Source organism: Mus pahari, chromosome 21, assembly GCF_900095145.1.
Source record: "Mus pahari chromosome 21, PAHARI_EIJ_v1.1, whole genome shotgun sequence".
In the NCBI taxonomy this organism is placed as follows: domain Eukaryota; kingdom Metazoa; phylum Chordata; class Mammalia; order Rodentia; family Muridae; genus Mus; species Mus pahari.
The window spans coordinates 5,971,816-5,989,725 of NC_034610.1; the positions used below are offsets into that span (position 1 = coordinate 5,971,816).

Sequence of the window (17,910 nt, forward strand, 5' to 3'; positions counted from 1 at the left end):
TGATACTTCATATATAGAAATGAAATATTACTATGTATTTTTCAGTTACGGCAACTAAGCTCTTGTGTGGCAGGATTTTTCCCTGTACAATTACATTAAAATATTGGTGCAGCAGGAGGCCTGTTATTGGACAGGGAAAGGGAGGCGGAACAAAGAGTTGTAGGGACAGAGAGCAACTCAGAGGAGGAGAGAAGAAGCCAAGATGGAGGTGGTCAGACAGGTAATTATGAATTCATATAAGTATAGAGTAATTGGGATAATTTGTCTGATCTAGGTGGACAGCTTGTATCATTATGAATTGGCTCTGAAATTATTGTGTGGGCATCTTGTGAACTGAGAATTTATTGATACATAAATCTGACGTGTTAATTATAAGCTTCTAGAGTTTTATTTCTACTGGGTTGTTGGGTGTTATGGCGGCTGATCGTGGGGTGGACAGTCATTGTGTGGGGCTGGTGTGGCAGTGATCCATGAAGGGAACTTGGGAGCTCAGGCCCCCCTGGAGAGTTGGTGGGCAGAGGGTAGCTGGAAGGAGTGCGGGAACTTGGCAATTGTTTTTTTAATATTTCCTGCAACACTCTTATGCTAAAACTTTTTAAATAAATCTTTTAAATGATTAAGAATTCACACACAGTTATCAATCCTGAATCACTAATATTTATCATCCTATCATTTCTTAAAGACACAAATCATTACCTCCTCCAAAAGCTAACGTTAAAAGGCATCACTATCCTTTCTCTGATCAATCTAACTTCCATACTTTCAACTCAATCAGTTATAAAATGCTTAAACTGACAGAGAAGCTAGAAATATTCCTAGTAAATGGTTATGCAAATAAGTATGACAATGAGTTGATCCAACAGAAGAGGTTCCTGAAAGTTAGACTTCAGGAAACTGTTCCCCACATCTAAACAAAATAAAGCTCATGGCATAAATAAAGCTCTTGGCATAAATAAAGCTCGTGGCATAATGCCTGTGCTGGACAGTTTCTAACAACTTGATATAAGCTAAAGTTATCTGAGAGGATGGAACTTTAATTAAAAAAAAAGTCTCTGTAAGATCAAGTTGCAGGCAAGCCTGTAGAGCTTTTTCCTTTTCTTTTCTTCTTTCTTTCTTTCTTTCTTTCTTTCTTTCTTTCTTTCTTTCTTTCTTTCTTTCTTTCTTTCTTTCTTTAAAGGATGTTTATTTGGGAAGGGAAGGGAATGAGTGAGGACCTGGAAAAGGGGTAGAGGCGAACAGATGAGAGCAGAATCATGAGGGGAGGGAGAAGGGACAGCAGACAAAAAGAAGAACAGAAAGAGGGCTAAAGAGAAGCTGGCTGGTAGCACTGGTGAACAGAGAGAGGAAAAGAGCAAGAACTGAGGTGTTGAGCACTCTTTTCATATACTAGGTCACATGTCCCTGGCAGAGGTAGGTAATGGCAGCACATGATGTCATTGCTAGGTCTCTGGGAAGAGCCAAGCAAAATTGACTATAGGCTAACATTCCACCCTTCTTGTTTTAATTAAAAATGAGGAACTAGGAACGGGTGATGGTGGGGCAGGAGTGAGATCTTCAGACTATTTCCTGCTGAGTTTGGGGACCCTAAAATAATTGGGATGCTGGTAGAGCATTTCCTTAATTAGTGGTTGAAGGAGGAGGGCCCAGCTGATTGTGGATGCCATTCCTGAGTTGGTGTGCTCCTGGGTTCTCTAAGAAAGCAGGCTGAGCAAGCCATGGGGAGCAAGCCAATGAACACCCTCCCCATCAGCTCCTGCCTCCAAGCTCCTGTCCTAATTTCACTCCATTATGAACACTCTTGTGGAAGTGTAAGCCAAATAAACCTTTTCCTCTCAAGTTTCTTTGGTCATTGTATTTTATGGCAGCAATATTAACCCTAAGACAATGCCCATAAACCGTCTGTGTGTGTGTGTGTGTGTGTGTGTGTGTGTGTGTGTGTGTGTGTGTGTGTATAAAGGCAACCATATGGACCTGTTGTTAAACTTCAGTAGCCCACAACTGACAATCAGTTTGTTTGGTGGTTCTCTGAAATCAAAATGATGGGGAAAAATTGTCTGACAGAAAGTCTTCATGGTGTAAGATATGACAGATATAATACATCCAAAAAAAAAAAAAAAAAAGACAAATGAAGAAATTTTGACAGGGAAGAAGATATCTCAATGAAAGAAGAAATCCCTTTGCCTACATATCAGGCCATTCATCAGTTTATAAATGAACACGAGTGGGCACTGGCTGACATTAGACCTTCATTCTCTCTGTAGCACATATAAAGATCAAATATAAACTAAGTACAATGCAGAACATAATTCATATGTGATAGGATGAATAATACATCAAGGCTACATGCTGCTTCTCTAAGGGAGAGGGTTAACTCTGTACCACAAACACATCTTATCAGTACAAGGAAATCACAACTCATGGGGATAAATGGTCTCCTATTTCTGTGTCCTATAGAATAACACACACACACACACACACACACACACACACACACACACACACACACACACAGCATTCCTGTCCAGCCTAACATGCTACCTTTTAAAGAACTGATACTGAAATGATCACTGTTAACTAAAACATCCATTCAAGAAAGAAAGATGCTATTGAGTGTGGGGAGCTGAGGAGATTGGATTAGTCATGTAGAATCCTAGATGACCAGGAAAAGCAGTATTATGGGAAACAGCATTGCTAACTGCATTCCTTCTAACCAAAACTCTCCTTTAGAAGATGAAGTAAATAATCCAGGGGCTGGGGTTGGGGAGGCTGAAATATAAATCAGCTAGCTGTCAGATGTCTCTGTCTTTAATATTATAAATGTTGGGAAGGAAACCATTCGGACTACTACAAAGAAAAATTTTAAATGAGCTCATTAAATGTAAATTAAAACAGAAACATTGAATAAGCACTGGGCTACAATTAAAGGCTGAAGAAACAGCAGGTAAGAAACAATTTTCATTGATCAAAGAACTGAAAGCTAACAGAATAAAGTATTTTGCATTGAACCTGGTTCATGAATATTAAACATTTTGAAAAAAGAACTTTTTCTTTTTTCTTTCTTTTCTGTTTTTTCTTTCTTTCTTTCTTTTTTGAGAGGGGAGGGTTCAAAGAAGCTTTAGAGGTAGGGATGGATTTGCATATCTTAATACCAAGTACTTTCAACATATCATTTTCAAGCCATAGGGCTTTGGATTTTAAAAAATGCAGACTTCAGAAAAACCTTTAGAAATAGGACTAACATTTGTAAAGGCATAAAGTTTTTTCAGGGGCTTTGGACCCAAAAGAGACCTGAATAAAATTATATAAATTCTTCTATACAAAAGTTTTAGAGGACCCATTTTGTGACACAAGGGCACCTCATAGCAAACAGTGTCAAGATGTAGAGTTGCTTTCATCTAAAGTTCTTGGAGCACAAGTACCAGTACCAAGTGCATTCAGTTACACCTACAAAGTCCAAGACTGAAAATTCCCTGCATACCGGTTTTAAAACAAAGCCAGAATTTGGGCCAAGAGTCAGTATTGATGAAATATTTACAATGACCAAGCATTTTTTTCTGCTTATTCCATTCTTGTATCCTTGGCACCTCGTGATAGCACCAGACACATAGTGCATGCTCAGCCCTGGGATTTGCTTTTGTAAAACTCAATCAGTATAAAATGAAGGACTCATCCTAAAACTCCTTTCAAATTAAAATATTCTACCCTTTATCAATAGAAAAGACAATTTAGAAAGAAAATACTTTCTGGCAAGTGATAATAAAAGTATGCTAACACTGTGAGAGAGGATAGGACTCCAAAGTCACCAGCATGCTTCTGCTAGGACTACTGAACATTTATTTAAAAAGAAGGGTACTTTCCTAATAAATCTGATAAAATTGAAGAACAGGCAGGAATTAATGTGATTTTTTTATATGCAAACGGTTAAATTCTCTAAGTGATTTTAAACAAGATATAGGAAATAATATTTTAATAAATTTTAAAAAACCCAATACTTTTGAATAGAACCCAAGGTCTTCTGCACCTTAGAATACATCACTGAGCCACAGTTCTATTTTAAATATCTTCTATAACATTGGGTTTTAATTTAAGAACTTTCTTTTTCAATTGTATGAGTACTCATGTACTTTAATAGCTGATATTATCAAATGCCTACATGTATAGTACATTTAGAACAATCCTCAATTGTCACTACTAGAAATCAATTTTAAACACAAAGAAGTGCTCTTTTTTTTTCAATTTTAAAAAAGTTTTAAAAGAGGTGCTCAAATTATATTTTTTTCTCAGTTAAATTTTCTGAAGCTTTTCTATTCTACTTTTCATTATTATGAATCCTTTCTCCATGCCTCTCTCACAAAGGCAGACTTTCTCATTAACTTCAATAAAATTATGGTTTAAGTCTCTCTAGGTCAAGGCATTTAGCATGTCAATCATAATCCAAGTGGGAGACGTAAGTACTTTTGAAGCCATCTCCGTGACAAGAAGGAAAGCCTCTACTTTGAAACAATAAAAGGAAAATTATTTTATGGGTAATAAAGTATTAGTCTCCTTTCCTCTTACTTGGCCAGGAAGCCAATCCACAGGCTTCTTCTCAGAGCAAGGACTTCACTGACAGTGCACTAGTTTCTTCCTTCACTAGGAGGGCATGCACTGGGAGAGAGCTGAGGTACGGACGGCCTCAGCTCTCAGGAGTGCTCTGCAGAGGAAGAAACTGTTCAGTCCCCGGCGCTATTTACGTGGCGCGCTATTTACGTGGCCTTTGCTCTGCAGCGCACCTGTGCGCAATCACTGTCTGCCCTTGTTTCCTGGTCAAGGGTTAGTCATAAAAATGCACAACTCTTCCTCCCAAAGCTTCGTCAGGATTGGTTTCCCGCTCGCCTGCTTTAGGTGCGGCCACTACACCCAAGCCTCCAACCTGACAGTTCAGAACTTTATTAAAACAGGGCCACCAATAATATTTGGCAATGCAACTAGTTAAACAAAACAATGTATGTAACATTGTTTATGTAGGGTTTTTTTTGTTTTTGAATGGAAGTTCCTTTTCATGGGGCAGGGAACAAGGATGCAATCATTTGTGTTAAAAATGCACATTTATTCACCCTGTAAAAAGAGTAGCCAAAGAAAGAATAGTTTTTAAATCTACCTTCTATTCCCCTGGTTTTTATTACTAATTGATTTAATTGTAACATCCAAATGGCACAGTTCTTATTAAGAGAGTTCCATGTAAATCTAAACAAAATTGCCTAAATGTGTTCCATCCTAAAGTTATTAATATAATAATTTATGAGACTATATAAAATAATTATTTCTAGGTCTTAATTTCCTATATTTATATAGCCTTAGGGGACATTTGCTTATCAAAATCATCCATAAACTAGTTTAAGTTGAAAGAAACTAAACATGTGTAATTGTTTTTCAAAATATGAGATATTTCTTTCCTGTAAAATCTGTATTTTTTTTCTAATCTGTCCCACTTGGTTCTCACTAATTCAGTTCAGATTTGGGTTTACAAACGACTCTTAAGTGAATGTCACTTAAAAGGCTTAGTGCCATTCATAAAAAATGTATACTTTTTTCTTAAGTTAACAAGTTTCCAATTCACATCCAAAATAACACTGCCCTACCACGGTAAGAAGCAGCTGGACATCATTAGCTTGTACCGCTGCTTCCATGAGGATCTTAGCTGCCTAGCATGACTCTCAAGAGGAAGACAGGAGGGTTGCACACTTGTAACATTACTTTCAACATTACTTTCATGAGTTAAAACAGACTCGGCTACTTTCACCGTGTAACGCATTTACTTCACAAATGCACCTCTCATCCATCTTCTAGACACATCTCGAGTAGACCGACTTCAGATGTGCTTGGTGCGATACCTGTCAGGCATATATCACAAACAAGTTCACTAAAATCTTCAGGACACCACTTGGGGGGAGAGTCTACAATAAAGAAACCTCCAAACGGGAATGTGCGCTAAACTATGCATTTATTTCTACTTATCCCGGAGGGGAACCCAAAATGTGTATTCACATATAACATCTCTGCCAGGGAGGTCCTTTCCAACCTTCCTACTTCACACTGCTTAGAACAACCCTAGTGGCCACTTCCAAAGCTGCACTGGTCAAACTGCACCCAGTCACAATCTGTGGAGGGGTAAAAAAAAGCCATCTTTGCAGTTATCTACTCCGCTAGTCTTTCCACTCAGATCTCCGAGGACACATTTAAAAAGACAGAACTGATGGATGAAGGTGCGATCTCCAGGAGGCAGATGCTTTCCTGAGATTTTCTTAAAGTCCTAGGGTGTGTGTGAACTCGCCCTGAAGTGACCTATAGCTTCACAGAAACAGACCTGGGCTGGCTGGTCACCCCGTGGTGCGGCAGGGCGAACCCCGCCGTCGGGGGGCGCAGTGGAGCACGCGGGTGTCCGTGGGGCTACCGTCTTCAGCGAGCACCGGGCTAACCTTGGCTAATGCAGGTTGGAAACTCACACCTAGTGCTCTAGCACACACACCCGACCCGGCTATTGGCGGGGAGCCCCCGGGCCGAGGAAGCCCACAGAGCGGACGGGGCGCGGCGCACACGCCTCCGCCGTGACATTGACAAGTGGCTCGGGTCGGCCCCCGAGGATCCCACTCGGACCCGTGGGGTGTGACGTGGCGCCACACACGGACGCGGGGCGGCGCGGAGAGATTGTACCTGGCAGGCACCCACGTACCTATCATGGTCACCGGGCGGGTGGTGGCTGCGGGGCGAGAAGGACCTACGCGGGCACTGGCGCCCGCCCGAGCCTCCCACCAGCGTTTCTGTCAGGTTTAGTCATCCAGGCCTCCTCTCCCCCCCTCCCCTCGCGAGCCAGGCGGACGCAGTGCGCACGCGCACCCACCCGCCCCTAGCGCGAAGCCTGCTGGGAGGCGTAGTTTTAACGCGTAAGATTCGCCTCCGCCGGCTGCATCTGTCTTCGACCGTAACCTTTTCCGGAAACGCTCGTCACGGAGGGGCGGGACTAGCGTCTCGTAATGTTGACCAGTCGCTTAGCAACCGGGAGGCTTACACCTTTGGAAGCTTTTAGCGGCTCTAGCCTCGGATCCCAGCCCTTTTCCCGCCCCTCCCCTCCCTTAAACTCCCTCCACCTTGGTGCTGCCCAACATCTGGATCACCCTGGGCAGCACGAGGGGTTGAATTTCTACCACTAACGCGCCTTTTTACAGTTTTTCCCCGACCCCCCTGCTCACTGTAAAAGCCACTGGTTTTTCTTCCACACCTCTGATAAGAACAAGACGTTTTCTAGGAAGATGGTGGCAGAAAAAGAGACCCTGACCTTAAACAAATGCCCAGACAAGATGCCGAAGAGGACTAAACTGCTGCCACAACAGACGCTCCAGGTGCACCAGCCTCATTCCCTGGTTTCTGAGGGCTTCACAGTCAAAGCCATGATGAAAAACTCAGTCGTAAGTGATCTTCCTCGATTGAACGCACTTGCTCCGAAGCAGGGGACATAAGGTTGTAGAGGATGACAAGCCCTGGGTCCTGGTACTGTTTGCCAGAACTGCCAGTGACTCTGTCAGTAGTGGACTGTGCCCAACAGTGTGCAGAGGTGGAGGCTAGGTGGTTAGAGAGCCTTTGGGGCAGGCGATGTACTGGGCTAACTTATAAGCACCTTCTTGATTAAGTGTGCTTTCTCCACTACCCCAAATTACACATAAGCTGTTTCACTCGAAAGGGGAAAAAAAATCCTCATCTTTATTGCAAACTTAGTCCACTCAGTTAAAAGGACCTTCTGGAGTGAATGTTCTTAGAAGTCATAGGCTTCCAAAATTTAACATGAACCAGTATGAGACACATAAACTCATCAATAATCAATAATAAGTAATTTATCTCTTCTGGGACATTTTAGAATGCCTTAGAATTTACTCAGCATCATTCTGACAAAAAAAAAGGTATTAACCTGTTAAAGTATTCAAACATTACTTACGTGAAGACTGGTTCCTGATAGGCCTTTTAAATACATTTTAAACAATATAAGCTCTATTTCAAGTGTCTCTACTAATACAAACCCTATTTCATTTTTATGAGTTGTGGTAATACAAATAAAATATTCTTAACACGAATAGGGGGAAATATTCAAAGGCACACAAACGATTTAGCTGTATGCCTAATACTGCTTTTCAATCGTCTTGTTTATTAAATACCATATGATTTGGTATGCTAAACCATGTTTATCTACTGAGTGGGCACCTGTTTAGGAGTGTGAGAGATCAAAGACTAAATGTAGTTTTCAATTTTGTACAATTTACACTCTGAGAGGATCTTATACAGCAATTCAATATATTAGCTTAATAGTGTTCTTCGTTGTCCGATTATTTTTCTACTTACATATTGCAAGTCTAATACACACTTAGAGGACAGAAATGAAGTAGATTGCCTGTAGACTTCCAGCTTGGATTCCTATGTTGCTACACAGAAATATATTTTTATTTTTTTGTTATGTATATCGGTTAATAATTCTTGGAGTGTAAAAGCAAACTGCAGAGTTACAGGAAACAGAAAAGGTTGCATCTCTATTCAATACCTATGAGTTCTCTGATTGTCACATTATAAAATATCTCTTTCCCTCCGAAAGTCTACCTCTCTTCAGAGCATATATACCAATATTCATCTTTTAAATTGCACCCAAGTGTCCCAAAAGCCAACCCCAAACCACTTCTCAGGAGTTTCGGTCACCTTCCCTTCCTTCTGTAAGACTCCACTTCAGTAGTCAACGTCTTTTCAATGTTCTTCCAAGAAAACTGCATGGAATCTACCCTAGAAAGTATGGAAATTGTTTATGAAATGATGATAAATGTAAACATTTATTATTTGTGAACTAATTTCTTAAAAACCCTGGGACAAGTAGTCTTAAGTAGTTGTTACATCAGCATGAACTTTTGGTTTGGTCTCAGTAAAAGTAAGCAACCACAAAAGTCATCAATCAGAGAATATTAAAATTCATATTGATACAGTGTTTTCCATTAAAAGTTGAAAGGAGTTGTATAATTTGAGATTTGCAGATTATTTTCCTCCTTAGAGTATGATGAAAAAGTCTACGACCAAAAACCAGTTAACGAGTATTCATTCCCTCTGTCAGCAAAATGTGGACCCTTTATGGCTTATACAAACCTCATCAAAAAGCAAGATAGGTCAGGCGTTGTGAAGCATGCCATAACTTCATGTTCAGAAGGCAGAGCCTCCTCGAAGATAGCCTGGGCTACACAAGAACAAAGGAAATCTACTGTGCATATGAAGGCCCTGACACACACATACAGAGAGAGAGAGAGAGAGAGAGAGAGAGAGAGAGAGAGAGAGAGAGAGAGAGAGAGAGTTAGAATATGGATCTAAGGCTGTGGAGATCTCACCTGTAGGCCCTGATTTCAGGCCCTTCAGAAAACAGGCCAAGAAAGCTATGGAGTTTCAAAGAGACACAGTCTCCAAGATAGACCTTAGGCAAGATGAGAAAAGCGTGAGTAACCTGCCAAAATGGCACGGTGATGTGGAAGTTGCTTACTTCACTGTGTCCCAGAAGCTCCTCTCACTCTGCTGCTTAAGTCCTTGGCTGAGCTTAGCTTTGAAGGCATAATTAGTTGAAAGAGAGGCTGAGATGGGCTGTAACTGGTCGCTCTGTGACTAGCTCAAACTTGCAATGTTTTATTACTGTGGTAGCAGGGTGACGGGACAATGGGGATCATTAGAAGTCATGAACCAGTGCTGAAGCTGGTGCATTATGGTGAAGAGAAGCATAAAGACAAGTAGAAGAGTCAGTATGCAAATGGTTAAGCATCTATGGCTAGGACTGTAAACACTCATTCCATCCGGTGCAAGTAGTAAAGATGGTGGATTTGGATGGAGGCCCTCATCAACCCCACACCTCAGGCACGTAATGTCTCCCAAGCTGCTCTCTACCAATCATCAGTACAGCTAGACTAAACTTTCCAGGACAAAGTTCTTCTGATTGCACAATGTAAATGTTTGGTAGCTATGAAAACAAAACAGAAAACCATATTCCACAGAGCCAACCACAATTCTTAGATAATTTCATGCATTTATACAACATATCTTGATCATATTCAACCCCAATCCTGCCTCCCCCTCTCTCTGAATCCCTAATATCTGCCCCTCCTACCTTCATCTCCTCCTCTTTTGTTTTTCATAACTCACTGAGTTTATTAGTGCTGCCTGCATGTGTCCCAATGTGTCTGTTATCCACCTGAGCATGGTGACGTGTCAGGTGCCACATACCAGAAAGAAAATGGACTCCTCCCAGCTTCCTGCTGCCATCAGTTCTCAGTGGCTCTTCAGCTAGGGGTGAAGCCTTATGAGCCCCTTTCTCATCTACATTGGCATATTTACTGCCTTGATCTTGATTAGGTCATGCCCCAGGCATTCATAAGTGCAATGGCCACATCGTGTGCAGAGGACAGCACTTCTCTACGTCCTCTGGCCCATACATTCTTTCTGACCCCTTTCCTCAGTGTCCCCTGAGCTCTGTCGGGAGCCTGGTGTGAGGCTGGGTGTCAGTGTTGTTCTCTCCGTGGCCTGGAGCAGCAAGCTTCTATAATCTAATCCTATTTGATACTTTTTAAATTCATAAACAACCCCCATTCTTAGGTACTTTAGCTAACTGAAACCCAAGAGATGGAGTGGTTCTTCATAGTTTTGGCTGATGCTGATGCTGTTTTCCTTTTACATAACCTGCATCTACAATCACACTGTCACCAGATAACAAACACCCACTGATCAGTGGGTATGCACAGTCCCAGTGCTCCTTTAAGGGCAGGGACAGAACAGTCAGTAAAAGAAGACAGGCTGTGAAGCAGCTCACTCATTAGCACAATGCCTGCTGCTTTAAGGACCTTCGTAAGACCCGCCCCTCCCCCATCCTACGTTATGCCTCGCTCACTGTTTAATTATTTACATTATACTTATTTTTGTTTGTGTTTTAAACCCTTGTATAAGTTCTATGGGAAAACAGAATCTATTAACCCACCTTCAAATTTTACCAGAGGCAAATAATGTATTTGATAACTAATGAAGAAAAGCAACTTTGTTTTCTTCACCTTGTCATTAAAATGGATTTTTGTCTCTAGAATTTTTTTTTAACATTCGAACAATTAGGAGCCCCCCAAATTGCTTTAAAATACAAGTCCAGCCATGTTGGTCCATACCTTCAATGCTCAGAAACTCACTGCACTGAACAAAAGCTCAAGTTGTAGCCTCCTGTGAGGCCCTCTAAGAGGTGGCTACTGCTGCTTTTCACATCTGTGTTCACATCTGTGCACATTTATTTATACGTATACCATCACCATCTGCACTTTCTCCCTTACTTGCCCAAGTGCCACCATTATAGCTTTCTTTCTGGTTCTGACACATTGGTGGCATGTCTGCCTTGGTGACTGTTTCCTTCCGGTTCCTTTGCGTACAACATACAAACCACCTTCTCAAGATGTCTCCATTTTTTGTTAAAAAGTTGACTTTGTGGTAAGCTATTTTCTGACAAAAATTTCAACTACACAATCATTCCATCCAACCCTGTTCCCTAATGCCTTCAGGCCCACCCACTTATGTTCTCTGATGTAATAACTGCTTGAACCTGTGCTTTTCCCATTACAGACTCAGCCTCTGGAGGCCTAGGAATGTTATTGTTTCACACACTGCTCCTTCTTCACCTGAGGAAATATCCCTGCCCCATAGTATGGGCTGTGTTTCCTTCCTTCCTTCCTTCCTTCCTTCCTTCCTTCCTTCCTTCCTCCCGCCTTCCCTCCCTCCCTCCCTCCTTCCCTTCCTTCCTTTCTTTTCTTTTTCTTCTTCTTTATTCATTATTTTGGCCAAATGACTTAATGACTATTTCATTTAATAATTTATTAATCATCTTTAAGCTAGAAATTTCAAGAAAATAGCAACATTGCATAGGTATTAAGACTACAAATGAATATATATATATATATATATATGTATATATATATATATGTGTCCTATGAATATTTTATTGGCTTATTGTAAAAGTTGTATATGTACACTATAAAATATGAACATGGTTTGATTTAGAAAAGCTTTCTCTTAAGATTATGAAAAAGATTTTAGTCCTTATACTTCCTGTAATTTTAGTGTTCAAATTAGTTTTTTTGTTTTTGTTTTGTTTTTTAATCTTAAATCATTTGGTTTAGAAAATAAGGTAGAAATTCCGTGTTGGTTTCCTAAATGACCAGAGTTGTAATTTATCCTTGATATAGATAAACTACATGTTATATACATATGTTGGCTTATTGAATTTGGGATTCCCATATACTTTAAATGATGTATCAGGACTGTGAGTTTAACTCTGGCATGTGCCTAATCACTTATTGTTATCACATATGAATGCTTTACTATGCTGTAAGTTATTTTACATTCATTGGCTTTTCTAGCCAGTCCTATATTTTTTTTTAAAAAAGGGCAGATAATTTATTCCCACAGAAATATGAGTCTCTGATTATTTTATAAGATATTTATTAAATGACAGGAAAAGAATACTATATTATCTCTTCTTGTTCTGCTCCTGGGAATTTTTTTTCAGGTATCAACTGCCTCACACGTATAGATAATATAGGTGCTCTAAGTGACTCACTGGTGACCATTAAGCCATCACACTGGTGCACCCAGCTCTCAGATCAGCAGGATCGGCAGGGAGAGCATAAACTGGACTCTGTGGGCTATAACGTTTTAAAAATACATGTTAAAGTTTTAGCGAACATGAAGTTGGAAGGAAGTTTGCAGGTTGGTAGTGAAGACAAGAAGATTTAGTGAGATGTATGTGTGAAGGAGGGGTTTAAATATGATCGAAATACATTGTCTGCATGTCTGAAATTCCCAAAGAATGAACAAAGACATTATATTAAAAAAAAAATAAGAACCAACATTGCAAAATCCTTATGTGTTCCTTTCTAGTCACCCCTCAGACACATTCTCTCTGTTTGCGCTGTTTTCATACCTGGTTTTATACTTGCATAAACTATGTAATTGTTTTGTATCTGCTACTTCCCTCAAAATTGTGTTTCTGAGATTCAGCTCCAATGTTGCATGCAGTTATAATTGTAAATTAATTGTGCTGATTAACTTTAATAAATGTTAGTTTGACATAACCTAGAGTCACCCGCATAAAGCCTTAATGAGAAGCTACAGTGGATTGGCCTGTGAGCACTTGGCTGTGAACCAGTGAGTGTTTTGATTGGTCATTATGATGGGAACCTCCACTCTAAATGTAGGGGACGCCATTTCCTGGGCCAGGCCTCGAACAGAAGAGTGAAGGAAGTTAGCTTTAGCACAGGTGGCAAGCCACAAAGGGCTGGTCAGTCTCTGCTGCTGCTGCTGTCTGTGGGTGTGGTGACAAGCGGCTCGATGTCCTGAAAAATGGTGGACTGTCACCTGGAATTGCGATCTAAAATAAACCCTCCCTTCTGGTCAGGGCATCTTAGCATGGCAACAGAAACGAAGCTCACATACAAATGCTCCATGTTTATTCCTGAATAGCAGGTTTGTGTATGAATGTAGTACAGTTTATTTAGCTACTCCCTTCTATCTGAGTATTTGTAACTTCCGATTTAAGATTGTCACATGTAGCACTCTGAGGAAATTTTAATCGTTTTTCCTCTGTGCTCCTCCTTCTCCTCGTTTTCTTTGTGTTGGCAGTTAAAAATCTCAGCACTTCTCAAAGTCATTCATCATACATACTTGGGAAAGTTAGGAACAGCTGAGCCTGTGGTTTTCCTGTTGTAAGAAGACATTTTCCTAACAAATATTCTTACATTTATGTTCAACAAGTTACTTCTTTTAGGTCAAATACTTCCATCGATTTTCATACATTATATTTTAACCATACCCTTATACATTTAGCTATAGAAGTATACATATACAAAATAGTAGAATGGGTGGTGTATATGGCTCCTGTATCTAAAATATAAACATCTTAATCATTTCCTCTTTTTGAGACATAGTCTCACTCTGTATGTAGCTTTGGCTGGCCTAAAACTTGTTATATAGTCCAAACTGGCCCCAAACTCAGAGATCTATCTTTTGCTGCCTTCCAAGTACTTGTTTTAAAGTCATGTACCACTATATCTAGTACTTTATAAACATTAAATAAAAGCAAATAAGATCTTCCTTACTAACAGAGACATGGCCTCATTTTATATCTTCTCTGTCTATTACCATAGATTGGAGTCTAAATTTTGTATATACTCTCAAGTGTGTATGAGGAATATATATGTATATTCATGAACTCATGAGCTGGGTAGTTGGATGATTGATTAGATAGATAGATAGATAGATAGATAGATAGATAGATAGATAGATAGATAGATAGATAGATAACAGATACAATAATTGAAATTTAGGAATTATTCTTTAGTGCTGTCACCTGAAGTCTTTTTTTTGTTTTTAATGTTTCTATTTTTTTATGTGTATGGTTGTTTTGCATCTATTTACATCTATGCAATGTGTACATGCCTGGTACCCTCAGAGTCTACAAGAGGGGATCAGATCCCCTGTAACTGGAGCTTCAAATAGTCGTGGACCACTATGTGGGTGCTAGTAATCAAACATAGGTCTTTTGCAAACACAGCTGGTGCTCTTAACCTCTGAGCCATCTCTCCGGCTCCTGCACATTTTGTTTAAAGCACATATTTCTGTGATACGTCTTGGACCATGCCCTATCATAAAGGGGAAATCAATAGGAATATAATAAAGGGGTATTCATATGAAAATTCCCCCCATTTATCCATATTTTCTACCATAGAGTAACACAACTGAATGAAAAGTATGCTAACCCACCTGTACTCTAATGAAACAGCATGATGGGCAGTGATAGAAGAGGTACCTGGTTCCCATAGAGACATCCTGGCTGCACTCACTCTGGGAGCACCTAAGTGAGGCGAGCATCATTGTATCTCCTTCCATGAGCCCGTCCCTTCATGTTTTAAAGGGTACAACTCTGTTTTCCCCAGAACTCCAATTCTAAAGGTCGGGAATTTAATATTTGAGATATTTTAGTTTATTTTCTTACACTTACTATAAGTGCTCTAACTACAAAATTGCATAGATTTTTTTTTTTTAGGACTTCTTTTTTTTTTTTTCTTTCAAGCCTTATTTACCATATCCAACTGCTATACAGCTAAATTGAGGCATAAATCTCTAATTATACAATACATTTTTACTGAAAAATGAAGGCTTCATATACATTATTTTATTTTTACTAAAGTACATTAAAATTGCCACACTGGTTTGATTTGATTAAGTGATGATAGTCTTTGAGAAAATAGTTACAGTTTTGTATTGAAATTTTTGTTTTTGCTATATTCTGATTATGGCATACCCTCCCCCAACACTTCCCAGATCCCTCTTACCTATCGACCCATCCACTCTCCCTTTCTCCCTCCCTCTCCCTATTCCTCTCCCTTTTCTTCTCACCTCTCCCTCTCTAAATAATAAACAGGCAAACAAAAAGCAAAACAGACCATAATTTAACACACACACACACACACACACACACACACACACACACACACTCACACATACAAGAAGCATCCACACAAAAGCAAAATAAAACGTTCTCTTTTAAACTGATCCTAAATTCTTCTGATTTGGATAACAGGTTAATTCTGGTGGTGGAGGGAATAGGTTCTAGGGATTAAGCCCAGCCTTATATACAAAGTCAAACATTCTAAGAAGCTATGGATTTATTGTCTTTAAGTATAATTTCTTCTCATTTGATTTCCATTGTTTCCATTATTAAAGTTTTCTAATAAGGTTATATTTGGATTGTTTCAATTAAACATTCTTGTTAATATTTTAATAGAAATTACATTATTTATTTTTAAATGGTCAGAATGGTGTGGGGTTTCTTTCCAGGTGTATTGTGAGGAATTGTCACCCCATTGGTTGGAGCTTTAAATCTGTTTTGGATTACAATTTTTACTAGCACACACTAATCTGACAAGGCAAGTGATATTGCCATATAAGCATACAATACACTTTGCCCACGCTCACCTCCTCCTCTACTCGTATTACCTCTCCCTCCTTCCTTTCCCATGCACACCTTCATATCCTTGACTTTCTTTTACTGACTACAGTCCACAATCACAGAAGATATGCCTCACTTATCTTTGTGGAAATAGCTATGGGTTACATGGTGAACCATTTTCCTGAAGCTGGCATGTTTTTTATTGTGGCTGATAAGACACACATGCACATGCCACATAAACACACACTTCTATTCCCATGGTTGATTCCATGCTGTATCCTTTGTGCCGTGACAAACACATACTTGTGGAATCTCTCAAGCAAAGCATCTTTAACTGTAGGTGAGGACACCATACAGTGTCACATAACTGCACATGGGAGTCATGAAAACTTTGGGGACGGAAAAAAGTTTCTAAACACAAAACAACCAGAACATAATTAAAGATTGAAAGTGTCCAAGAATAGAGGTATTTCTGGAAGAGGTGGCCTGAGTTTCAATCCCACAATATCAGTTTGTACTGTGATGTCATGAGATGTAAGGCCTATGGATTCTGAAACATCTGAGATTAGCACTCTTGTACGCTTATGCATTGCAGTGTTTTGCCTACATACAAAGTTTTTGCCCTCACAAAAACATTATGGGTTAAATATGGGGGCAATACAAACAACACTTCCCTACCATCTTTCACACAATGTGAAATATCAATATTAAGGATCTTCAGGTTTCAATGAGTTAGGATGTTTGGATTTTACATTTACTGATTGATGGTTTGAGTTTCACAAACTGTACAACAAATGAATTTTGGCTTAAGGATAGGATATAATTTCCAGCAGTTTCTGAAATATCCCTAATCATACTTTATATATATTAATCATATTTTATATGCATTATATATATATATAAAATATATCTATCCAAGGTGACATTCTAAGCATTGACTATTATAAAATCAAAATATCAATCAGTTCCAAACAATGCTGAATGTGTCTTAATCTGCAGATCAAATATTTATCCAAGATTGAATTCTTTATGTAAAAATAATCAAATATATGTGTCTCAGTATGCAGACTTAGTTTCTCTTTAATAAATGATGACATTATAACAATGAATTACTTTTTTAAAAAAATCTAAATTAAATATATTTTTACTTATTTTTAAACAATTTTTTATTAGATATTTTCTTCATTTACATTTCAAATGCTATCTCAAAAGTCCTCTATTCCCTCCCCCTCACCCTGCTGGCCAACCCACCCACTCCTGCTTCCTGACCCTGGCATTCCCCTGTCCTGGGGCATATAATCTTTGCAAGACCACGGGCCTCTCCTCCCAATGATGGCTGACTAGGGCATCTTCTGCTACATATGCAGCTAGAGACATGAGCTCTGGGGGTACTGATTAGTTCATATTGTTGTTCCTCCTATAGGGATGCAGACCCCTTCAGCTCCTTGGGTATTTTCTCTAGCTCCTCCTTTGGGGCCCTGTGTTCCATCCTATAGATGACTGTGAGCATCACTTCTGAATTTGCCAGGCACTGGTATAGCCTCACATGAGATAGCAATATCAGGGTCATGTAGCAAAATCTTGCTGGCATATGNAATAGTGTGTGCGTTTGGTGACTGATTATGGGATGGATCTACAGGTGGGGCAGTCTCTGGATGGTCCTTCTTTCTGTCTCACCTCCAAACTTTGTCTCTATAACTCCTTCCATGGGTATTTTGTTCCCCATGCTAAGGAGGAATGAAGTATTCACACTTTGGTCTTCCTTCTTCTTGAGTTTCATGTGTTTTGCAAATTGAATCTTGGGTATTCTAAGTTTCTGAGCTAATATCCACTTATCAGTGAGTGCATATCTAGTGACTTCTTTTGTGATTGGGTTACCTCACTAA

General features: G+C 39.5%; 2 protein-coding genes across 5 annotated transcripts in view; one reads left to right on the forward strand and one right to left on the reverse strand.

Annotated features, from left to right (window-relative positions):
- Prkn (parkin RBR E3 ubiquitin protein ligase) overlaps window positions 1–6,846 on the reverse strand; it is a 1,168,744-nt gene extending 1,161,898 nt beyond the window's left edge. For 2 of the 3 annotated variants that reach the window (XM_021221288.1, XM_021221289.1), the window contains exon 1: window positions 6,713–6,846. In XM_021221288.1, coding sequence (XP_021076947.1) covers window positions 6,713–6,719 — 7 coding nt within the window. In that variant the 5' untranslated portion in view covers window positions 6,720–6,846. The remainder of the gene's footprint in view (window positions 1–6,712) is intronic. The other variant, XM_029533198.1, reaches the window with a different exon arrangement.
- Window positions 6,847–7,013: 167 nt separating this feature from the next.
- The window catches only part of Pacrg (parkin coregulated), a 419,131-nt gene continuing 408,234 nt past the window's right edge, over window positions 7,014–17,910 (forward strand). Inside the window, exon 1 of one of the 2 annotated variants that reach the window (XM_021221476.1) lies at window positions 7,014–7,445. In XM_021221476.1, coding sequence (XP_021077135.1) covers window positions 7,290–7,445 — 156 coding nt within the window. In that variant the 5' untranslated portion in view covers window positions 7,014–7,289. The remainder of the gene's footprint in view (window positions 7,446–17,910) is intronic. The other variant, XM_029533070.1, reaches the window with a different exon arrangement.